This window comes from Somniosus microcephalus, chromosome 2, assembly GCF_052327205.1.
Source record: "Somniosus microcephalus isolate GS21.2 chromosome 2, FLI_Smic_1.0, whole genome shotgun sequence".
Lineage (NCBI taxonomy): Eukaryota > Metazoa > Chordata > Chondrichthyes > Squaliformes > Somniosidae > Somniosus > Somniosus microcephalus.
Window position 1 is genome coordinate 171,952,452 of NC_140988.1, and position 26,022 is coordinate 171,978,473.

Sequence of the window (26,022 nt, forward strand, 5' to 3'; positions counted from 1 at the left end):
AAGCAACTTTACTTAAGTGGTTTCTGAACAAATGCATTGGTTGCTTTTCCATAGACACTTCTGAATTTTGGTATGGGAAGACTGCTTCTATTTTAACTCAAGTATGTTGAACATTATTTGAAATCAACAGAAATTTCCTGATTGGCATATGAATGTTCATGACTACAGATGATCTCCTCATCCACTGCATAACCAAACTGTAAATGTGGCATAAAGACAACATCAAGCAATGCGACCTTTAACAGGAACAGAAAGACCAACATTGTGATGGTGAATCAATTGGCTTCTGGAAAGATTTTCTTTGCCCTCAAATTTCCTATCTCAAAGAGCACTTCAGAACATTTATACAAGTTGGTCTAAGTCAAATAAAATGGTCTCTTACTGTATCTCTTTGGTCCATCTTCCAAACAGAATGAAAGTGTTAATGTTGCATCATCTTCAAAAAACTCTGTAGCAAAGGCATCCCACCACAGGTTGTCACTCTCCTGTGGACAAAGAATTTTCCAAAAGGAAACAATCAGTGCTGAATGTCCAACTGAATTAGATACAACATAAAACTGCATACAGAATGTGCTCAATCTGAAAATTACAGTCATTTTGAAAAATAAAGACAAGCACTACATTTTTCCTCATTTCAAAGATTATGCAGTTAAATGCTCATCTTCACCGCATGGGTGGTAATCTGGTGAAGCGGATCGCCCGCCCATTATAGAACCCATCCGATTTTCATTTCATCAATGGAGTGAATATCGAGCGGATATAATAACGGGCGGGCAATCCGCTCCACTGGAATACCACCCATGTGGTGAAGACGAACATTTACCCCAATGTTTACTCTTTTTAGCTCTCCTAAATCATTCATTATTCTTCAACAGAGGAGGAGGAGATTACTCTGCACTTGTCCCAATGGCAGTGACACGGGCAAGATCAGGAGCTCACAGTGTGGGGAACAGCAACTGTGAAGACACATTCTCTCATTCTGCAAATAGGTACAGTGTATTCACGGTCCAGAAACACACAAGTAGAATAGCTTCAGGAAGAAGAAAATAATGTTGTCACAAATCTGTAGGCAAAGCTACAAATAATAACAATGATAAATTAAACAAAAAAAAAGACAGGCTGGAAACAGTGTTGATTTCTCTAGTTGGAGGTTGAATTAAAGTCCATTCTCTATATTTGATTTACGTTTCCCCTAGGGGACAAGTTTAGCAGCATAAAAATAAATTTGAAACAAGCTCATGCATATCTTCTGGAGCAGTGAAGTAAGCGTACTACTAGGTAGTGAAGGGAAGAAGAACAGAAGAAAAAAAGTAAGTGTAAGGAAAACAATAATCAATGCTACGCAGTATACAATGTGATATTTTACATATTAAGGATTTGAAACTGTTCTCCATGATGGGTGCAGCCACCAAACTCTCAAGAATCTCGACATAATCTAGCACAAAATGATTCTCTTGATCGGTAGCCCCGCCACTGAACTCAATGTTCACAGTGGATGCAGTATGTACAATCTACAGGACGCAAAGCAGCAACTTACTTTGATAGCACCTCCCTCCATCCGCAACCGCTATCACCTAGGAGACGATGATCAGCAATGTTGCAGAAACACCATCATCTCCGGCTTCCCCTCCCAAGTCACACACCAGCCTGATTTGCACCTATATCGCTGTTCCTTCAGCATTGCTGGGTCAATATCCTGGTATTACTTAGCTAACACCATTACAGGAGCACTATCATCACAAGGATAAAGGTTCAAGGAGAAGGTCCAACATTACTTTCTCAGGGCAACTAGTGATGGAGTAAATACAGTCAACCACATCCCAAGAAAAAAATGACTTAATTGGGGCTTCAAATTGGAACTCCTTCCTATTTCAGCCAACCTGTGTCAGTGTCAAGAAAAAGCACCTGCAGAGTCACGTTCCCTCCACCTGCCAAGTTGAGAATGGTAGGGTTGCTGGCAAGGCCAGCATTTATTGCCCATCCCTAATTGCCCTCGAGAAGGTGGTGGGGAGTCGCCTTCTTGAACCGCTGCAGTCCGTGTGGTGAAGGTGCTCCCACAGTGCTGTTCGATAGGGAGTTCCAGGATTTTGACCCAGCAACGATGAAGGAACGGCGATATATTTTCAAGTCAGGATGGTGTGTGACTTGGAGAAGAACTTGGAGGTGGTGGTATTCCCATGCGCCTGCTACCCTTGTCCTTCTAGGTGGAAGAGGTCGCTGGTTTGGGAGGTGCTGCCAAAGAAGCCTTGGCGAGTTGCTGCAGTGCATCTTGTAGATGGTACACACTGCAGCCACGGTACACCGCTGGTGGAGGGAATGAGTGTTTAAGGTGGTGGATGGGGTGCCATTCAAGCGGGCTGCTTTGTCCTGGATGGTGTTGAGCTTCGAGTGTTGTTGGAGCTGCACTCATCCAGGCAAGTGGAGAGTATTCCATCACACTCCTTACTTGTGCCTTGTAGATGGTGGAAAGGTTTTGGGGAGTCAGGAGGTGAAACACTCACCGCAGAATACCTAGCCTCTGACCCGTTCTTGTTGCCACAGTATTTATGTGGCTGGTCCAGTTAAGTTTCTGGTCAATGGTGACTCCCAGGATGTTGATGGTGGGGGATTCGGCAATGGTAATGCCGTTGAATGTCAGGGGGAGTTGGTTAGACTCTCACTTGCTGGAGAGAGTCATTGCCTGGCACTTCTGTGGCGCGAATGTTACCTGCCACTTATCAGCCCAAGCCTGAACGTCGTCCAGGTCTTGTTGCATGCGCGCATGGACTGCTTCATTATTTGAGGAGTTGTGAATGGCGCTGAACACTGTGCAGTCATCAGCGAACAGCCCCATTTCTGACCTTATGTTGGAGGGAAGGTCATTGATGAAGCAGCTGAAGATGGTTGGGCCTAGGACATTGCCCTGAGGAACTGTTGCAGCGATGTCCTGGGGCTGTGATGTTTGACCTTCAACCACCACAACCATCTTCCTTTGTGCTAGGTATGACTCCAGCCAATGGAGCGTCTCCCCCACCCCACCCCCCGATTCCCATTGACTTCAGTTTTACTAGGACTCCTTGATGCCACACTCGGTCAAGTGCTGCCTTGATGTCAAGAGCAGTCACTCTCACCTCACCTCTGGAATTCTGCTCCTTTGTCCATGTTTGGACCAAGGCTGTAATGAGGTCGGGAGCTGAGTGGTCTTGGCAGAACCCAAACTGGGCATCAGTGAGCAGGTTATTGGTGAATAAGTGCCGCTTGATAGCACTGTTGGCGACACCTTCCATCACTTTGCTGTTGATTGAGAGTAGACTGACGGGTAGTAATTGGCCGGATTGAATTTGTCCTGCTTTTTGTGGGCAGGACATACCTGGGCAGTTTTCCACATTGTTGGATAAATGCCAGTGATGTAGCTGTACCGGAACAGCTTGGCTAGAGACGCAGCTAGATCTGGGACACAAGTCTTCAGCACGATAGCTTGGATGTTGTCGGGGCCCACAGCCTTTGCTGTATCCAGTGTGCTCAGCCATTTCTTGATATCACGTGGAGTGAATCGAATTGGCTGAAGACTGGCTTCTGTGATGGTGGGGACCTCAGGAGTGGGCCAATATGGAACATCCACTTGGCACTTCTGGCTGAAGATGGTTGCAAACGCTTCAGCCTTGTCTTTTGCACTCACATGCTGGGCTCCATCATCATTGAGGATGGGGATATTCATGGAGCCTCCTTCTCCAGTTAGTTGTTTAATGGTCCACCACCATTCACGACTGGAATGTCTGAAATTGTTGAACCCAATGTTGAGACCAGAAGGCTGTAAAGTGCCTAATCGAAAGATGGGGTGCTGTCCCTCGAGCTTCCGTTGAGCTTCATTGGGACAGTGTAAGAGGCCGAGGACAGAGAGGTCAGAGTGGGAGTGGAGCGGGGAATTAAAGTGACAAGCGACCGGATGCTTGGGGTCACCCTTACGGACTGAACGGAGGTGTTCCGCAAAGCGGTCACCCAATCTGCATTTGGTCTCCCCAATATAGAGGAGACCGCACGTTAGCTGTTTCTCTCTCCACGGATGCTGCGTGACCTGCTGAGTGTTTCCAGCATTTTCTGTTGTTATTTCAGATTTCCAGCATCCACAGTATTTTGCTATTTTATCTATAAAATGCAATTGGCAGGTCTCAATTATCAATCTGATTTTGAATGTTAAGGCAATGGCATCCGGTACAGAATATATCCTGGTAGCACAGTGCTAAGGTGTGCTATAAAACTAGTCTGTGCCTCTGATCAGCAACACACTTAACCTCACAACCTCAGTCCTATAGCGTTAGACACGAAGCTATGCACTTCCCAAGGAAGGGAAGGAAAATATTTCCCAACAGCCAGCTCACAGTGGCATTGGCTCACTCAACTGCTCTCATCCAGAGTCCCTGGGGAGAAAAGAGGGACCGGACAGAGAAAAGTAGTTATATTTTGCTCCTACCTCAGAAAGAAATACATGCGTTAAATTTACACACTGAAAATTAAGCTTTTTATCAGTGTATTTTATCACAAAAGCATTACATAATGCAAGTGTACCAGGTCACAATATTTTGCTTCTCCTTCGATGGTCAGGGCAACACGACTTCTATCCATTCAGTTAACTGTCGTAATTCTTTAGTTAACCAAATGAATTTATTCCATTCTTTGAGTACTTTATAGCCAAGAAACAAGATAATTAACTAGTGACACGAAAAATGATGTCACTACAGAAGAATACCTCACTGGTGACCACGCTTTGCACATTCCTTCAGCCCTGAGAAAGACCTTCATAGCTCTTCTGATGCTCATAGATCAACACTCCCAGCACACAGTGGTGCAATATCCTATGTATTAACTCATTTATCTGACAGAGCTGGACTTCAAGGAATAGTGTAATGGTAAATTTAAACATTCAGTGCTTGAAATAGCTAACACTAAAGGAAACTATATTTTGATTCAAATCACTATACCGGCACAAGACAACTGCCAAAGATTTTAAAAATTCTAAACAATCCATCATTGCCTTCAGGTGCATTTTTTCCATTATAATCCCAGCCTGGGCTTCAAATCCTTTCTTTTGATAACATACCTTTAAAATAAGCCATCAGCAAAAACAGAACAAAAAAAGTAAAAAGCACCATTCATAATTTTTTCAAATAATGCACTTCATAAGCTACTGAACAAGAAACCAGTGCTCCTTCTGAAAATGGATTTAGGGCAAGTTGCGATTTTACGTTCAGTGTATGCATCAAACGTGGTTGCAGCAAACCTGTTGAAAGGATATTTATCAGTGTCAGTCGACAATCGGCACTTTCTACGGCCTCAGCCCTATTCAATTACACAGCTCTTGAAGAGGTCCTACATCAAGCCAACTAGCATGAAAGTCCACTCGATGACACCTGATAAACGGATATTGATTTTCACATATCACCCTTGTCAAAATAATTTATAGATGTGTCAGGGCATTTTGTAGAAAAGATCACAGGAAGACAGCCTCTCGGATTTATGAAAAGAATCCACAGGCTTTGATATGCACTGATCAGCAACAATCAGCAGGTACAGTCAATTCATAATCCAACAACAATGGAAATGGTGAATAAATGATGAGAAATGCTGCAGTTTACCCTGACATCAATACAGGAAAGTTTTTACATAATTCACTCAAGCAGATGTTGACCCTGTTGGATGTAAAAAAAATTACAGTGCTCAACAAGTATTACACAGTAATCTGTTATTCCAGCTAAAATGTCACCACTTCAGTGTTTACAAGAATTATATTGACTTAAATTGTACAGCTTTCCCAGACAATCCTTCATGTTTCCATATATATCTTTGCACGTCAATGTAACTTTAATTCCAAAGGACACAGAATTCTCCGCGTTATCTCATTGCTTATTCCTTACAATGTCATTGAATTTTCACAACCCTAAATCTGCAAACTGCATGTTACTAAAACATTCATCTTGCTTTTTTTTCAAAAAAAGCTAAAAGCCTATAATATATGCCTTCTTAACCACCTTATCTACCTGTCCTGCTACCTACAGGGATCTGTAGACATGCACTCCAAGGTCCCTCTGTTCCTCTACACTTCTCAATATCCTACCATTTATTGTATATTCCCTTCATTCATTATAGGGGAATTCAGGAAAGAAAAATAGTATCTATAATAGGTGTTGGTTTTGGCTCAGTGGTAGCACTCTTGCCTCCGAGTCAGAAACTTGTGGGTTCAAGCTCCACTCCGGAGACCTGAGCATATAATTTTACTGACACTTCAGTGCAGTGCTGGGGAAGTGCTGCACTGTCAGAAGTGCCATCTATTGGATGAGATGTTAAACCAAGGCCCCATTTGCCTTTTCAGGTGGATGTAAAAGATCCCATGACACTATTCGAAGAAGAGCAGGGGAGTTCTGCTGGTGTCCTGGCCAATATTAATCCCTTAACCAATATCATCAAAACAGATTATCTGGTTGTTCATCTACTGCTGTTTCTGGGGCCTTGCTGTGCGTAAATTATCTGCCGTGTTCCCCCCCACCCCCGCCATTACAACAGTAACTATGCTTCAAGAAACTTAATTGGCTGTGAAGCACTTTGGAATGCTCTGAAATTGTGAAAGGCGCTATAAAAATGAACGTTTTTTTCTTTATAAAGGAGAGGGATCAACAGATTGTGTTGGAGGGGAGTCCATGATTGAATAATTATACATGGACTCAGGAAGGAACAGGCTTGAGGGACTGGATGGTCCTTTCTCACTCTAGATTTTATCTTATCATGAGATCAGCTAATTCAGGACTGTGATCATCCTAGTTAGTAAAGCATGGTGCCATATCAATTGGTATATCTAACCAATGAATTATCAATGTAAACAGGCTGAAATGCATTTTCACATGTTCCTTTCCAGTAGTGTCAGAATATAACAAGGTGTTGAAAGGGGCATTTGCTTTGTGAAAAAATATTTGGCAAACTTATTTTGTTTGGAGAGGGAGAAAAGTCAGAAAGGCTATGAGTCAAATTAGTCATGATGTTGGTCCAGATGTTGTGGTAGAACGAACAATGAGGCTAACAGCGCTCACGGTTATTTACGTGGAAATTGGACAGTAACTTCTGGCGACCGCACATGTGCAGTTAAATGTGGAAATCAGGAAGTTGCTGTCCAAGATGCCCTGCTCCGCCAAAAGCTGAGCAACAACAATATCTCGCCGAGAGACTCACAATTCATTGAACGGCGTGAAGTACTTACCTCAGACATAGGAACTAAAGTCACCAGAAACTTTAGGGCTTGTTCATTGAAGAGTAAGTGAATTTTTAAACAGGGCTATAAGTCTTAATTACAGTCAAACAACCTCTCTGGCACTGAAAATTAACTTTTACAAGTGCGGCGTCTCATTCCTTCAAATTTTATTTATTGTTGGAGATTTTAAAAATTTAACTTTTTTTTACCGTCTATTTTCTCTCTCTCTCTCTCTCTTAATCCAATCTTTCTTTCCTTCTCTTTATTTCGCTTACTGTACATGATATGGCATTGAATTAAATATTCTAACTGACACTTCCTGGTTCAGACTCTGTGGCTGGAATTTTGCGGGGGATCAGCGGGCGCGATCGGTGGCGGGTTGGTTGGGAAAGTGTTTTTTTTTGACAGCGGGTCGGGACCTCGCTGTCAACTCGCCGCCACGTGCTTTTCCCAATGTCGGGTCTGTCAGCGCTGAGCAGACCAGACAGGCAGCGGCGGGGGACCCAATTAATCTCATTAAGCATCTGTCAACTAGATGCTAATAGGCTTTTTAAACTTATCTTTTCACTTTAACTTCATGGCCATGGGAACCACACTGTTCTGGGGGCCACAGCTGTCAACCTGAGGTGCGAGTTCAGTGGCCATTGCTCCAGCTGATTCCTTGACAGCTTCAACTGTACAGTAAAAGCTCCCACCTGACATCATCACTTTCCTCAGCCACAAGCTGTTTAAAAGTCCATTTCCAGCACAGATTCTGCAGGCTTTCCACTTTCCACCCAGTATCACCTCAATGGAAGAACTCTCTCACCATTGACAGAATGCTTCTGTCATCTGTACTTCACCTGCCATCTATTCCATCAACACGGGTACCCTTTATACTGTCTCACCTTGGTCCTCAGAATCCCTCCATGATCAGCCCCAAAACCAGCAGCACCAGGCACACCAGCAGCACCAACCTTCTCCACAATCACCTGATGCTGCACAGGACAGAGGGCATCAGCACCTGACCACAATGCTGCCCAGGAGACCAGGTATGGCCTCACCATGGCCAATTTACTTCACTTGACGCTGCACACCTTGACTGCCACATGATGTGCCAGGTTGGCACCACCCCACACCAACACCATAAAGCATCCCTACAATGTCCAAGCCATTCCTTTCACACCACCATTGCGGGGGTATCATTATGTCTCACCATTCACTGCAACTCACTAAGCCACTTCCAAAGGTGCACACAAATCTGTCCAAGAACGGAAAGTGTTGAAAATAAAGGTTTCAATGTTTGACAGCACATTAACACAAACTTTACAGAAATATTGGATAAAACACCCAAGTGCCTATCCTTGTGTGTTATTAGTTGGTATGCACTAGGATGAGGGTGCGTGTGAAGGGTGGCTAGAGTAGGGTAGAGAAGGCAGAGTGATGGGGATGTGATGAGAGGCACAGCAGGATGAGGTTGAGTGAGTTGAGACAATAAATCCCCAAAAAACCAAAGTCCTTGTGTTCCAGCAAAGATCCAAACAACATGGACCCACAATAAATTTCACAGTAGGAACAACCAAAATTGAACAAACCACTCACTACACATACTTGGGCTTAAAAATCAGTTCTACGGGAAACTTCAAACTGGCTGTGAATGAACTGAAAGAGAAAGCAAGAAGGGCTTTCTATGCCATCAAAAAATCAATCCAAATAGAAATCCCAATTAGCATTTGGCTCAAAATTTTCAAATCAGTAATTGAACCAATTGCACTCTATGGCAGTGAGGTCTGGGGACCACTAACACAACAAGATTTTGCAAAATGGGACAAACACCCAATTGAGATCCTACATGCGGAATTCTGTAAAAGTATCCTCCGGACTCAAAGGAAAACAGTAAACAACGCATGCAGGGCGGAACTAGGCCAATACCCATTAATAATCACTATCCAAAAAAGAGCCACCAAATTTTGGAATCACCTACAAATGAGCAACCCCCAATGCTATCGCTACGACGCCCTGAAATGCCAAGAGCTGACCATAAAGAAGAATACCCTCAGTCAACTAGTCCTGGGACTCAATAAAGTAACTAATAACAATACTAACAATAACCAGTCCCAGGACAGTGACAGGGTAACACAAAGAATTCGACCCAACACAATCGTCGCTAAGCAAAAGGAAAAATATCTGTCATATTGGGCAGAAACAACAAAAACCCAAAGCAAACTCAATTGCTACTTGGCCCTAAACAGACAATACAACATAGCTGATTACCTGACCATGGTAAAGGATAACAAACTGAGAAGAACCTTGACAAGGTACAGACTTAGCGAACATAGCCTAGCGATCGAAAAAGGCAGACACAGGCAGACCAGGCTGCCAAGAGAAGACAGGATATGCTCTCACTGCAGTCAGGGAGTAGTTGAGACAGAGATGCACTTCCTCACAGCCTGTGGAAAATATCAGGGCATCAGAGAGAATTTCTATCAAAAATTCTCACAAATATGCCCTGAATTCAGAAATCTGACTGACAACCAAAAACTCCCATTCCTACTGGGGGAGGAGAGAAGCTGTGTAACACTGGCGGCACACTATGTTACAGCTTGCCATGAACAGAGGGACAACCAGTAAACTAAGACAAGAGTATATATAAACAAGGCGAAAATATATTTATAAACTCAGGGATATACCTGTTTATACACTGTATGAATGGAACCGCGTTTATGTGTTCAACCATAAATGTATTTTGATGCTTTGGCAACATAAGATGTACCTTATCATGCCAATAAAGCGATTTGTATTGTATTGTATTGTATTGTGTGGCTTTGTACTAACCTTTCGTGATCTACTGAGATAATTGAAAGGTTTGCTCCACTGCACCCAGGTCCTCCTGACGACATTCCTGCTTGTGCATTTCTGTCCAATGTACAACCAGGCTGTTTTTGGTCTCCTGGGGAGGTGTCTTCCGCCCATCGGAAGGGAAGAGGACCTCCCTGCGTGCTGAGACTCCCTCCATAGGTATATGGAAGGAGTCAGGGGAGAACCTGGGTGCAGCCCTGCACCTCTGTGCAGTCATTGTCAGTGTTTGCAGCACCTCAATGCTGGAAAATACTGACTGCACAAATGTCAACATAAAGGTGGCCATGGTCCCTTTAAGGAAACCGGTTGATGATGCATCATGAAATGACGTCACCAGACCCGCTTCTTCTAATTGGCCAGGTAACGAGCTGGATGGGCTGAACAAGCCCCATTAACGGAAAGTAATTTCACAGAGCGGGATGGAGCCAGCAGCGGGGTCGGGACCCGCCACCGACATCGCCCACCTCAGACCCGCCGAGGTAAGTAAAATCGTGGCCTGTATGTCTCAGTAAGGATTCTTCAATCTGATTGGTTAAGGAGATACACCCTCGCTTGTCCTGTTCACACAGGTCCCAGATTCCCTGTAGAGGGCGCCAAGATGTTTTTGCTCTCTAATAACCGCAAGTTCCGGTGCAAAATTCCATCGAAATTCTGTGGGAAAGTGTAAGTGTAATGAATGGCTGGCACGGTTTGTTTGTCGCTGAGAGCAAAATCCGGGCCAAAGTTATATGCAAGTGCAATGATGTGTTGTGATGTGACTTATGCTTGAAAGCAAACACTTTTCTGGTGGAGATGGTGCCCATAAGGGCCAGGCTGCTGTAGCACATTTGCACAACATTTCAATTTGTTACACCCAGATGTTACTAATTTGGGTAGCAGAATCACAACAATACTGAGCACTCCAACCCTTACAAAGAAACTGTAAAAGACCAATTGAAATGTTCCACGGTAAATATTACTGTGCTGGCCCCTACTACCAGGCTGTTTTTGCTCCCAGTATTGTCTCCAGCTTCAGTTCTCCCCAGGCCACATTGTATCCTCTAGCTGAGACAGCAGGCAAGCAAACTGTGCCCAGGCTACTGCCAATCCTGCTCTAGTGACCATTTGGAGATGCACAAGGGCCGTTCAGTGATGACTCTCTCTTGGATTGTTCCTTTTCATACGGGTAAGCACCTTGCCTTTGCTCCACGCTGCAAAGATCCCATGACTGCATGATCACACAAGATCTATCGTGAAGTTGCTCACGGCAGGTCAGATATTGTTATTGTAAGGTGAGCGCTGGGGTGTGAAATTGCATCTCTGTACTGAAACCTTGGTGTCTTATTTGACTTTGAGATGACCTTCCGGCCACATGTCCTCTTCATCTCCAAGAATGCCTACTTCCACACCTGTAGCATTGCCCGTCTCCGCCCTTGCCTCAGCTCATCTGCTGCTGAAATTCTCTTCCAAGTCTTTGTTATCTCTAGACTTGACTATTCCAATGCTCTTCTGGCCGGCTTCCCATCTTCCTGCATAAACTTGAGCTCATCTAAAACTCTACTGCCCGCATCCTAACTTTCATCAAGTCCCTATCACCGATCGCACCTGTGCTCGCTGACCTACATTGGCTCCTGGTTTGGCAGCACCTCAATTTAAAAATTCTTATTCTTGTTTTCAAATCCCTCTATGGCCTCACCCCTCCCTATCTCTAATCTCCTCCAGCCCTACAACCCTCAGATATCTGCGCTCCTCCAGTTCTAGCCTCTTGCAGATCCCCGATTTTAATCACTCCACCACTGGCGCCCATGCCATCAGCTGCCTGGGCCCTAGGCACCGCCCTAAGCCCCTCCACCTCTCCTTCCTTCTTTAAGACGCTCCTTAAAACTTACCTCTTTGACCAAGTTTTTGGTCACCTGTCCTAATATATCTTTAATGTGGCTCTGTGTCAAATTGTGTTTGATAACACTCCTGTGAAGTGCCTTGGGACACTTTACTGTATTAAAGACACAATATAAATACAAGCTTTTGTTGAAAAGATTTGAAAGAAGCTTGTAAGAGTTCTTTTAAGAGATACTGAAATAAGGGCGTTTTAACTGCTTCCTGAAAATTATGCAAATGATCTTTTCCTTACCCACTATAGGGAGGTAAAAGAAAAGAAAGACTTGCATTCATATAGTGCCTTTCATGACCACTGGATGTCCCAAAGTGATTTACAGCCAATGAAGTACCGTTGAAGTGTAATCACTGTTGTAATGTAGGTAAATATATGAATTTGCTTTCCACACATAAGGCTGTGACATCAGTAAATAAATCTAGCTTGCAACACAGGAGGCAACTCTTTACTGTCCATTTGTTAGGACCTAGGTTCTTATTTGGAAGCAAAAGAATATATAAAACTTACGAAAAGCTCAAGCTAATTTCACCTTTCCTTATTTAACAAATATCTGCAGCAGTACTTAATGTTACTGAAATGTCCTGCTTAAGTAAACATCTTTTAACTCAGAACTTTTATTCAGGACCTTCCCACAAATTTGAATTAATGTTGTAATCTTCGCAAAATTTCCACTATTTATATTAATAATTTTGTTTCTACATGTTTGAGTTCTGAGATAAATAAATATAAATAAAATAAATTCAGTTGCTTAACTATTTAGCAATACACTGCAAGATATATATATATTATGCAATGCCACATTTTATAGTGCAAAGAATTGCTTGTCACACATGGTAACATGCTGTATCTACGATATAAGCAACCTCTGATATAGTAAACTACATTGTACATATCAGAGCTCTAATGCTATCTGTAAGTCAGAGGCTGCGCTGTTGTGAAGGGAGGGGATCAATGTTCTTCCTACCACACACCAATCGGGAGGTCCTGCGCAGGCAACTCACAAGCTGTTGCTGCTGGAAGAGATACTGCGCAGCAAATTTAAAGGGACCACGTATGAAAAAATTTTTGAGAGGGAACATTGCAGAGGGATCTGGGGTGTGGTAGTTCAGGGAGGATAGTGCACCTCCAGTGACAGGTTTGGGAAAGAGGTTTGCAAAAGATATCCTCAAAGACAGGAAAATAACTTTTTTTTAAACTGGTGCCTGAAAAATAAAACATTTTCCTTGCCACCTTCAGATGGATACATCAATAAATCATTTTAGAAGAATATAGTTGTTTCGACTACTCAATAAAATTAAAAAGTCAACTGCTGTAACCATTTAGAACACATCACAAAACAAAGATTACTCTGTATGTGTGTGTGTGTCTCTCTCCAAAAATGAATAGCTTTCCCATCAAAATTGACCTAAAAAAAGGTCATGAGTTCATGTGTTGCATTGTTTTTGGAATTCTAGGGATAGGTGCTTATTTGGAATTGCACTCGTCTCTTTACATGCCAGTTTTGCTCTAGGAAGAATATCAGCTCAGGGAGGGATAGGTCTCCAATGGGAAACATTGCATACAAAGAAAATGCAATGCTATCATTTAATCAGTTATTTGGAAAAGTATTTTTTAATATCTATTATAATACAGCATTTTTATTTTCAGAAGTAATTGCTTGGCTTAGTGGAGAATCCAAGCCAGTCAAAAGGATTTTAAATATATATTTCAAGCAATTTGATTGGCTCAGCTTATGCTTGCTTGCTATTAGTAACTGTTGCTGACTGCAAGTTTTTAAAAAATCTGCAAATTTGTAGCTTTCTGTCCGAGTTGCCACGTCGTTTGTGCAAAGCTGCTGAATTTGATCTCAAGTACATCTCAGATAATTTTTTATATATTGTATAATATTGACAGTAAGAAAATGTTTGTGCAGTACTTACATTTGCTAATAGGAGTCACTTGTACATGTAACAAGAAAATTAGAAGCCAAAGACTAGTCATTTTACACAATAGTACTTAACATGCTAAATGCTAAACTTGCAGAACAGGCATGTAATTTGGAAATTAATTTTAATATAGGTAAGTGTGAGGTGGTGTATTTTGGTAGGAAGAATAAGGAAGCAATATACTCCTTAGAAAATAATGTAAATGGGGTAGAGGAGAAAATTTATCTAGAGGTTCACAAATCATTAAAAGTAGCTGATAAGTGTATAAAAAAGCTAATAAATCACTGGGGTTCATTTCTGGAGGGATAGAATTGAAAAGCAGAGACATTATGTTTAACTTGTATGGTTAGACCACACTTAAAGAGTACTGTTCATCATTCTGGTCTCCATATTATGAAAAGAATATAGAGGCCACTGAAGGTGGTGTGAAAAAGATTTACTAGGATGATACCAGAACTGAGAGAATCTTTCCCATCAGGAAAGATTGAACAGGCTGGGGCTCTTTTCTCTAGAAATGAGAAGACTGAGAGATGACCTGATAGATCTCTTTAAGATTATGAAAGGGTTTGACAAGGTAGACGTAGGGATGATATTTCTATTTGTGGGGGAGACCAAAACTAGGGGCTATAAATATCAGACAGTCATTAATAAATCCAATATGGAATTCAGGAGAAACTACTTTATCCAGACAGTGGTTATAATGTGAAACATGCCACCACAAGAAGCAGTTGAGGCGACTAACATAGAAGCATTTAAGGGGAAGCTAGATAAATGCATGAGGGAGAAAAGAATAGAAGGATATGCAGATAGGGTTAGATAAAGAGCGGTAGGAGGAAGTTTGTGTGGAACATAAACACTGGCATGGACCAGTTAGGCCAACTGGCCTGTTTCTGTGCTGTACATACTATGTCATTCTATGAAAAAATTTTATATCTTTTAGTGTTCCTCTAAGGGTTAGAATGGAGCAAGGACATAGAAATAAGATTAAATATAAGAGATTTCGAACAGAGAGCAGGAGAAACACAGTGTTGTGAGGCTGTGGAATGTTCTACCAGAGTTAGTGACTGAAGCAGAGCCTGGTGACATTTAAGAATGGAAGGAAAGGAGAATAACGGGGAAGAATGGGATATGTGAATGAGCAGGCACATGGGATGAAGACTACTGCTCATGTGGAGGATAAACAACACTGACTGGTTGGGCTGAACAGCCTGTTTCTGAGCTTTATTTTATATGTAATTCTATGCATTGCCTATGGGATGGTGGTGCAGGGCTGCCTTCTTGAATCACCACAGTCCTTGCTCTGATCATGCTCCTATGATCACACTAGGTAATGGAATTCCAGGATTTCTGAACTAACAGCAATGAAGCAACAACAATATGGGAGTGATGACGCAAAACAGGCAAAATCGCATTTGTCGACCATATCACATGCCCGATATTCAGTTCCATTGAAGAAAATGGAGCTGAATATCAGGCGGGGCGTATAACAGGCAACCGATGCTATAGCGCTTGTTTGGCATTCCCACCCATGTCAATTTTGACCCACTCCCCCATATGTCCAAGTCAGGATGGTGTACGATTTTGAGGGGATTTTGGAGGGGATGGTGTTCTCATAAGAACATAAGAATTAGGAGCAGGAGTAGGCCATACGGCCCCTTGTGCCTGCCCCGTCATTCAAGATCATGGCTGATCTTCGACCTCAACTCCACTTTCCTGCCCGATCCCCATATCCTTTGATTCCCCTAGAGTCCAAAAATCACAGCCTCAACGACTCAGCATCCACAGCACTTTGGGGTAGAGAATTACAAACATTCATAACCCTCCGAGTGAAGAAATTCCTCCTCATCTCAATCTTAAATGGCCGACCCCTTATCCTGAGACTATGCCCCCTAGTTCTAGACTCTCTAGCAAGGGGAAACAACATCTACCCTGTCAATCCCCCTCAGAATCTTATATGTTTCAATGAGATCACCTCTCATTCTTCTAAACTCGAGAGAGTATAGGCCCAATCTACTCAATCTCTCATCATAGGACGACCCTCTCATCCCAGGGATCAACCTAGGTGAACCTTTGTTGCACCGCCTCTACGGCATGTATGTCCTTTCTCAGATAAGGAGACCAAAACTGTGCACATTACTCCAGGTGTGGTCTCACCAAAGCCCTGTACAATTGCAGTAAGACTTCCTTACTCTTGGACTTGTGGATGGCGAGACTATCCCAAGCAAACACATCTGCAAGAGATGTCTCCATCTCAAATTTCTCCAGCTCAAAGTCATTGAGCTGGAGTGAGAGTTGGAGGCACTGACACATAAGTGAGGGGGAGGAATTTGTGGACAGTTTTATCCAGAATACAGTCACACCCCAGGGGAAAGCACAGGTTCAGGAATGGGAGGGTGTGACCGTTCGGGAGACTGGTCGCGGGGATTTAGGAGAGGTTGAGAACGAGATCCCACAGACACTGGTCCTGTCCAACAGGTACGAAGTACTCGCTGCCTGTGAGGACCAGGAGAAAGACTGCAGGGAGAACACCCACAATGCAGGCCAAGGCACCGTAGGCTGTCCAAGGTTGGGGGGGTGTGGGGAAAGAGCAGAATAGAAATGTGGTAGTGATAGGGGTCTCTATAATTAGGGGGATAGATAGCATCCTCTACAGTCAAGAACGAGAATCCTGAAGGGTGTGTGCCAGGGTAAGGGATATCTCACGACGGCTGGAGAGGAACTTGAAAAGGGAGGGCGTAAATCCAGTTGTCATGGGTCCATGTTGGAACAAACTGTAATGTCATTCTATAGTGGACACTAGGTGGAGCCGTATATAAGACTACACTACCCAGCTGTATATATATATTAAGACTACATTACCCATGAGGCACTAGGCTACCCACAAGGCAACAGACAAGATGGAAGCCTCTACAGATACTGTACCAGTCCACATGTGCTCAATAAAGTAACTAGCAAAAGCTAGCTGTGTTCATAATAAGAATGTCTATTTATTAATGAACATAAGATGGTACCAGGGTGGTGAAGATCTGCTGAAAATTGTGAAAAGCGACATGGAGAATTTGAAGCCACCAGAGCGTTTGAATCTCGAGGAAAAAATCGACTACAATTGGCAGATTTTTAAACAACAATTCGAACTCTACATTGCAGCCATCGGATTCGGTACGAAGCCAGACGCAAGGAAGATAGCGTTGCTGCTTACGGTTGCAGGCCCACAGGCGATAGAGGTATTTAATACATTTGTATTTAATCCAGTGGAGAACAGAGAAAAATTAGAAGATGTGCTAAAAAAATTTGATGCACATTGCTCTCCCAAAAAGAATGAGACCTATGAAAGATACATCTTCTGTTCTCAGACACAGCAGCAAAATGAGACTTTTGATAGCTTTATAACTGATCTGAAACTGAAAGCACAGACATGTAATTTCTCTGAGCTCAAAGCATCCATGATTCGTGACCAGATTGTGTTTGGTATTCATGATAAAAAAAGTCAGGGAACGTCTGTTGAGAGAAACCGAACTAAATTTGGAAAATGCGGTGAAAATATGCCAAGCCAGCGAGCTAGCTCGAAAGCACGTGAAGACTTTCAGTGAAATCAACAATGATGCGATTGTAACGACTGATAATGCTGCTGTCGGTGCTGTGTCCTATAAGGGGAAGAAACATGGGCAGAACAGAAATGAAAAGCAATCGGAGGATGAAATTTTTAATTGTAAACGCTGTGGTTACAAACACCAGTTAAGACAATGCCCAGCGTTTGGAAAAATGTGCACAAAGTGTAATGGAAAGAATCACTTTGCCAAACAATGCTTTTCAAAAGTACAAACTAAGAAAGGGCAACGAGTTAATGTAATTGAGGACACTGATTTAAGTGAGACATTTTTTGTAGGAATGGTGTCATGTGACAATATCAAAAAGGATACAGAAAATGTGCAGCCCTCAGAAATGGACAATGCTGAACATAAAGTTAATGCAGTAAAAGAGGACAAATGGATGATCCCACTGCAGGTAAATGGAGCATTAGTTGCCTTGAAACTAGACACTGGGGCAAAAGCAAACTTAATCAGTATGAGTGACATTAACAATATGAAAGAAAAGCCCAAAATACAGAAAAAGTCAGTACTACTGAAGGACTATAATGGACAGAAAATAGATAGCTTAGGTGTATGCAGACTTAAAGTGACAGTCAAAGACAAAGTGCATCATCTCATGTTTTCTGTTGTGGCTGAAGGACTTGATTCACTACTGGGTGACAAAGCTTGTGAGGACTTAGAACTGGTCAAGAGAGTCTACCGTATAAACTGTGCCATAAGCAGACCAGATGACTCGGTGGATTCTGTAGTGAATAATTTCCAGGATGTGTTCAAAGGATTTGGAGTTCTACCATTCACTTACAAGATCCAGCTAAAGCAGGATGCTCAGCCAGTGGTACATGCTCCACGAAGAGTTCCAGCACCCCTGCGTGACCGGCTCAAGAATGAACTGGACAGAATGACCACACTAGGAGTCATCAGGAAAGTCGAAGAGCCAACAGACTGGGTTAACTCCATGGTATGTGTAAAGAAAAAGAACAATGATCTAAGAATATGCATGGATCCAAAGGACTTAAATGCAAACATAAAACGTGAACACTACCAGATTCCCAAGCGAGAAGAAATCACCAGTGAAATGTCAGGTGCCAGATACTTTACAAAGCTCGATGCCTCACAAGGATTTTGGCAACTAAAACTGGATGAAGAGAGCACCAAATACTGTACCTTCAACACACCATTTGGCAGGTATTGTTTCCTCAGAATGTCTTTCGGGATAATATCTGCATCTGAAATCTTTCATAGAGCGATGGAACACATAATTGAAGGTCTGGAAGGAGTTTGGGTCTATGTTGATGACATCATCATCTGGGGCTCCACACTGAAAGAACACAATGAGAGACTGACTAAAGTGCGACAGAGCATACGCCGGAATGGACTGAAGCTCAACAAAGCCAAGTGTCAGTTTGGCGTCCAGGAAGTCACTTTCCTAGGAGATAATCTATCTGGTAAAGGAATAGAGCCAGATATGGAAAAAGTAAATGCCATACTCAAAATGCCCCGACCCACTGACAAAAAAGGAGTGCTACGCATCATGGGGATGATAAACTTCATTGGAAAGTTCGTTCCTAACTTGTCAGCCAAGACAGCCTGTCTGCGAGACCTGCTACATAAAACAAATGAGTTCGCATGGACAGAAAGACATGAACAAGAGTGGATAAACCTCAAAACAGTGCTGACAACCACACCTGTACTCACCTTCTTTGGCCCAACAAAAAGAATCAAAGTGTCAACGGATGCATCAAAAGATGGCCTAGATGCGGTCTTGCTACAAGCAGAGGGTGAAGATTGGAAGCCTGTTGCCTATGCCTCCAGGTCTATGACTGATACTGAGTGTCGATACGCCCAGATTAAAAAGGAATGTCTAGGCTTGGTAGTTGGACTAGAAAAGTTTCATGGCTACATATATGGACTTCCCACCTTCACAGTTGAGACAGACCACAGCCCTCTGGTTGCCATCATAAAAAAAAACCTGAATGAGATGTCTCCAAGGATTCAACGACTCATGATGAAGCTGCAAAGATATGACTTTGAACTGATCTACACACCAGGCAAATACATAGTGTTAGCAGATGCACTATCCCGAGCACCCACAATGAGTCAAGTGAGCTCTACTGAAGAAGACGTGGATGTTCATGTGAGTATGGTCACTGCTGCGCTGCCCGTGTCAGACACAAAATCAAAGCAAATAGCAGAAGAAACAGTAAAAGATACAGTATTACAAACAGTAATAGAGAACATCCATCATGGCTGTCCAAAATATTTTCACATAAGGTCAGAATTGAGTGTCGCAAGTGGACTATTACTAAAACAGAACAGAATAGTCATTCCACAGGATCTACGTCAAGACATGCTCAAAAGGATTCATGAGGGACACCTCGGAATTGAAAAATGCAAAAGGAGAGCAAGAGACACTGTTTATTGGCCTGACATAAATAAGGACATTGAGAACATGATAGGCAAATGTGAGACATGTCAGAAACACCAAAACAAACAAGCAAAGGAACCAATGATAGTAGCTGACATACCAACAGCAGCATGGCAAAAGGTTGGTATGGACCTTTTTCATTTAAATGGTAAAGACTATCTAATAGTGATTGACTACTATTCTAACTATCCTGAGATGGCGCTGCTCTCAAGCACCACAGCAAGCAGTGTCATAATGCATGTGAAATCCATCTTCGCCAGACATGGAATTCCCAGGATTGCCGTTAGCGACAATGGTCCGTGCTTCAACTGTAAGGAGTGGCAACAGTTTGCAGCACATTATGACTTTCAGCACATCACATCCAGTCCTTTGTATGCTCAGTCAAATGGTAAGGCAGAGAAAGGTGTTCAAGTTCTCAAGCAGCTACTGAAGAAAGCGACAGAAAGCAAGTCTGATCCTTATCTCGCCCTGCTGAGCTACCGAGCCTCACCTTTAGACTGTGGTTCTTCACCTGCTGAACTACTAATGGGTCGCAAGTTGCACACCACGCTACCCTGCTGTGCAAAAGAACAGCAAAGTGAGGAACTGAGACAGAGACTTCAACTGTTAAAGATGAAACAGAAATCATACTATGACAAGTCATCCAAAACTCTAAAACCATTGACAAGGGATGATGTTGTCAGGATTGAGGATCCAGATGCATGGAACAGGAAAGTTACAGTTCTTGAGGAAGTAGGACCAAGGTCATACACTGTTAGAACTGAGGAAGGACAGATTCTCAGGAGGAACCGCCGTTCCCTCCTAAAAACACAAGAGACTATTCAAGACCAGATTGATGACAATGCCGCAACTGCATCTTGTCATTCACCGCCAGAACAATCTCATGAAGACACATCAGACTTACCCGTGTTGAGAAGATCCACACGTGAAGTAAAAGAGCCTGATAGACTTAATCTTTGAGTACAATGTAAAGCTTTGAAAATGTTTATGTTTATAGAGCACTAACAAAAGTGTTACTGATATTATCTTTATTGTTTTCTTGAAAGTTGATTGATATTGATTTTGTTAAACCTCAAAGAAAGGGGGATGTAATGATCAATAACATGTCATTCTATAGTGGACACTAGGTGGAGCCGTAGAGCTGTATATATATATATTAAGACTACATTACCCATGAGGCACTAGGCTACCCACAAGGCAACAGTCAAGATGGAAGCCTCTACAGATACTGTACCAGTCCACATGTGCTCAATAAAGTTACTAGCAAAAGCTAGCTGTGTTCACAATAAGAATGTCTATTTATTAATGAACATAAGAAAACGACATAGGTAGGAACAGGGAGGAGGTCCTGCTGAAAGAGTTTCAGGAGTTAGGCTCTAAATTAAAAATCAGGACTTCGAGGGTAACAATCTCTGGATTATTGCCCGAGCCACGTGCAAATTGGCACAGAAGCAGACAGATCAGGAGAATTAACATGTGGCTGAAGGGCTGGTGTGGGAAAGAGGGGTTCCTTTTCATGAGACACTGGCACCAGTTCTGGGACAGGAAAGAGCTTTACCGATGGGACGGGCTCCACCTGAACCTGGATGGGACCCGTGTCCTAGCAGAAAGGGTAAATAGGGAAGTGGCAAGGGCTTTAAACGAGTAAGAAGGGCAGGAGGGATCCACAAGAAACGTAAGCAAAAAACAGGAAAAGTGAGCATAGGAAAGAATAAAGTAAGGGAGGACATTGATGGCAAGGGAGCAAATAGAGTTATAGAACAGAGACTAAAAAGATGGTTAAACATAAAGTGAGAGGAAATCCCATTAGTTAAACTGTCTGTACAGCAATGCAGTGTCCATAATAAAACAGGGGAGCTGGAGGCAATCATGCGTTGGGAGGAACCGGACATAGTAGGGATTACTGAGAGATGGCTAGAGAAAAATCAGGACTGGGAATTAACCATTGCAAGGTATAACATATTTAGAAAAGATAGAGGGGAAAAAAAGGGGAGGTGGAGTAGCTGTACTTATTAGGGATAACATAATGGCAGTAGAAAAAAGGGACGTAGATATCAGCAAGACAAAAATAGAATCCATATGGATAGAGATAAAAGATAATAAAGAATCAATCACACTAACAGACGTATGTGTAGACCACCCGATAGTGGAAGGGAGGTGGAGGAAGTAATATACAGACAAATTAGAGAAATTAGTAAAAAACATAGAATAATAATCATGGGGGATTTCAACTACCCTGATATTAATTGGATAGAAGAGGTAGATCAAGGGAATGGAGTTCCTACAATGTCTACAGGACTGCTTTCTAACCCAATATGTAAAAAGCCCAACAAGGGAGGATTCGCTATTAGATCTAGTTATGGGGAATGAGCCAGAGCAGATAAGAGAAGTAAAAGTAGGGGAACATATTGGCAATAGTGACCATAATATAATACACTTTAAGATGATAATAGAGAAGGACATAAGTATGACAAAAACCAGGTTAATAGATTGGAGAAAAGCTGATTTTGAGGGGCTGAGAATAGAACTTGGGAAGATAAAATGGGCAACAATATTGGCAATCAATGATGTAGAATGACAATGGGAAACATTTAAAACGGTGTTCAACAGAGTGCTAAAAGGAAAGAACAAATTAAACACAAATGAGACTCCATGGATGAATAAAGGCATAAGGGAACAAATGAGGGTAAGGAAAGAGGCATACATTAAGTACATAGACAGCAGAGGAGTGCATGAGAAGAAAGAATACAAAGGGATTAGGAGAGAAGTCAAAAAAAATTAGGTAGGCAAAGAGGAACTATGAAATTAAATTATCGAGGACCATAAAACAAAACAGTAAAATATTTTACAGGCACATCAATAAAAAAAAGGTTGGGATGGCAATAGTGCCATTAAGGGATAGACAGGACAATATCACAGGTATATAAGGAGATGGCAAAAATATTAACTCATTATTTCGCTTCGGTATTTAACAGGGAGATAGAACAGGTGGACATGACATTGGATAATGAGATGAGTAATGAGATACGTGTATTTAAAATTTTAAAAAGGGGTTATCTATATATCTATCTATCTATCTATCTTATATATATAAAGCGGTCGATCTGTCTGTCAATCCGTCTGTCTGTCTGTATTGTATAAACTCGAAAGTTATAGAGCGTACCTACACGTGTGTTACATCGAAAGAAAGCTTACGATTCCAGAACCGTCATAAGCGTATTTACGTTTCGGCCAGACAAAAATTGCGCCCGCGGTATCCAAAAAACGTTCAACATTCCGCTCATTATCCGCTCATTAGCATCGAGTGACGTCGAGGTCGACCAATCGTACGGTCGAGCGACCCGACGGTCGACCAATCGCTGCGTGGCGGGGGCGGGTTCCTGGCGCGTGCGGGCGGGCCCTCCTAGAGTCGAGTGACGGGACGATTGACCAATCCTACGCTTCGGTGACCTGACGGTGCGTGTGTGGGCGGGCCTTATCGTTCTGAACCGAGGTGAGTCGCCGCCATCTTGATTCCAAACTTTTCATTTCTTTTTCCCGCTTTCTGCGTGTTTCTTTTCAAATCTACATTTCCAGCAAAAAAAAAGTTGCTTTTAAAACACAAATTGTTTTTAAAAAAAGTTAATTAATTTGTAAGTCTTTTCTGTAACATCTAGAATTTTCCTACCTTTCACCGTTTTTCCAGGCCTGTAAGCCTGGGCCTCTGTTGCCCAGCTACGCCTGAGCTAGGCACCTCCCATCGCGCTGAACAAGCGGCTCGCGATCGCCGCCATCTTTGTGAAGGCTGGAGGGGGTGGGCCTGAGCCGAGCGTTGCCACCGCCGCCATGTTCATAAAGGCGGGTGGGGCAGGAGTCAGCGCGCGCGACTTGAGTCCGGCCGGGCCTCACGCGGTAGGTTGCGCGGCGGCGTCTCTCTCTCTGCTCTTGAAGCCGGCTCGGGCGGGAGGCAGGGCTCGGGAGATTGGGCCTCCGGAGATCGGGGGGGAGGGCGCGAGCCTCGGGAGATCGGGGGGGGGGTGGGGCTCGGGAGATCGGGCCTCGTGAGATCGGGGCTCGGGGACATCGGGGGGCGGGGCTCGGGGACATCGGGGGGCGGGGCTCGGGGACATCGGGGGGCGGGGCTCGAGGACTCCCCCCCTCCCCCTCACCCCCCCCTCCTCCCCCCCCAGTCGCTCTCTCTTCCCCCCAGTCGCGCGCTCTCTCTCTCTCTTCCCCCCAGTCGCTCTCTCTCTCTCTCTTCCAACAACAACATGCCCTCAAAAGACCCTCGGCACCGCCGGGCACTTCAGCTAGTATCTATATATATAAAGCGGCTCTTCTGTCTGTCTGTCCCGATATCTGTCTGTCTGTCTGTCCGTGTTCTATACGTTTGAAAGTTATAGAGCGTACCGACGCGCGCGTCGCCTCAAAAGAAAGCTTGCGATTCCGGACCGGTCATAGGCGTATTTACCTTTCGGCCGGACAAAAACCCCGCCCGCGGTATCCGAAAAACGTTCAGCGTTCCGCTCATTAGCATCTCATTAGCGACCGTGTGACGTCGAGGTCGACCAATCGGACGGCGGGTTTCTGGCGCGTGCCATCCTACAGTTGAGTGTCAAGTGACTCGACGATTGACCAATCCTACGCTTCGGTGACCTGACCGGTCGACCAATCGGTGCGTGTGTGGGCGGGCCTTATCCTTCTGAACCGAGGTGAGTGGCCGCCATCTTGATTTTTCACAATTTTTCCCCCCACACTTTCTGTGTGTTAAGGAACTACGGTAAATATTTTAATGATGTCTTAGGGAATTAAATAACAATTTATTTGTGTTTTAAATTGTGTTTAGCAAATGCGCACGCGGTGGGCGGGGCAGTTGGCTCCTCGTTCGAGACCAGGCCTATGTCCGACCCGAGGGGCCACTTAGTTAACCGGCAGCCGAGCCCTGCCTCCTATTCACATCTACCGTCCTTCTTGCATGGGCCTACCGAGCGACTCCTACTCCCTCCTCCACTTTTGCTGCTCTCTATTTATTTAATCTCCTCTTACTCGGCGAAAGATGAGTTTAAAAAAAAAACGAAGAGGCCGCCAGTTGCGCGGCCGCCTTGACGACGGCACGCATTCGCACGGCCCCCGTTACCCCCGGCAACGGGGCACGCCGGCGGTCTTGAAACCACGCATGCGCACGGCCCGCCACCCCGTGACGCCAGCACGCATGAGTTTAAAAAAAATGAAGAGGGCCGCCAGTTGCGCAGCCGCCTTGACGCCGGCACGCATGCGCACGGCCCCCGTGACGCCAGCACACAGCCTCGGGAGATCGCGGGGGGGGCGAGCCTCGGGAAATCGCGGGGGGGGGGGAGAGCCTCGGGAAATCGCGGGGGGTGGACAGCCTTGGGAAATTGCGGGGGGGGGGGGAGAGCCTCGGGAAATCGCGGGGGGGGGGAGAGCGCCTCGGGAAATCGCGGGGGGCGGGGGGGGAGAGCCTCGGGAAATCGCGGGGGGGGGGGGAGAGCTTCTCTGTTCCCCCCCAGTCTCTCTCTGTTCCCCCCTCCCCCCAGTCTCTCTCTGTTCCCGCCCAGTCTCTCTCTGTTCCCCCCCCCCAGTCTCTCTCTGCCGCCCCCCCCACCCCCCCAGTCGCTCTCTCTCTCTCTTCCAACAACAACATGCCCTCGAAAAAGCCTTGGCAACGCCGGGCTCACCCCAGCTAGTCTATATATATAAAGCGGCTCTTCTGTCTGTCGTCTGTCTGTCTGTCTGTCCGTTCGCTATACGTTTGAAAGTTATAGAGCGTACCTACGCGCGCGTCGCGTCAAAAGAAAGCTTGCGATTCCGGACCGGTCATAGGCGTATTTGCGTTTCGGCCGGACAAAGATCGTGCCCGCGGTATCCAAAAAACGTTCAACATTCCGCTCATTATCATCTCATTAGCGACCGTGTGACATCGAGGTCGACCAATCGTACGGCGGGTTCCTGGCGCGTGCCATCCTACAGTTGAGTGTTGAGTGACTTGATGATTGACCAATCCTACGCTTCGGTGACCTGACGGTCGACCAATCGGTGCGTGTGTGGGCGGGCCTTATCGTTCTGAACTGAGGTGAGTGGCCGCCATCTTGATTTTTCACGATTTTTTCCCCACACTTTCAGTGTGTTAGGGAACGAAGGTAAATATTTGAATTATG

The 26,022-nt window shown here is 44.1% G+C and overlaps 1 protein-coding gene across 13 annotated transcripts in view; it reads right to left on the bottom strand.

The window, feature by feature from the left end:
* Nucleotides 1-26,022, bottom strand: part of LOC147123103 (LIM domain-binding protein 2) — a 547,106-nt gene that overhangs the window by 306,363 nt on the left and 214,721 nt on the right. For 10 of the 13 annotated variants that reach the window (XM_085966645.1, XM_085966709.1, XM_085966713.1 and 7 more), the window contains exon 2: nt 383-485. In XM_085966645.1, coding sequence (XP_085822771.1) covers nt 383-485 — 103 coding nt within the window. Of the gene's footprint in view, nt 1-382; nt 486-26,022 lie in introns of those variants that run through there. The other 3 variants (XM_085966697.1, XM_085966663.1, XM_085966654.1) reach the window with 2 other exon arrangements.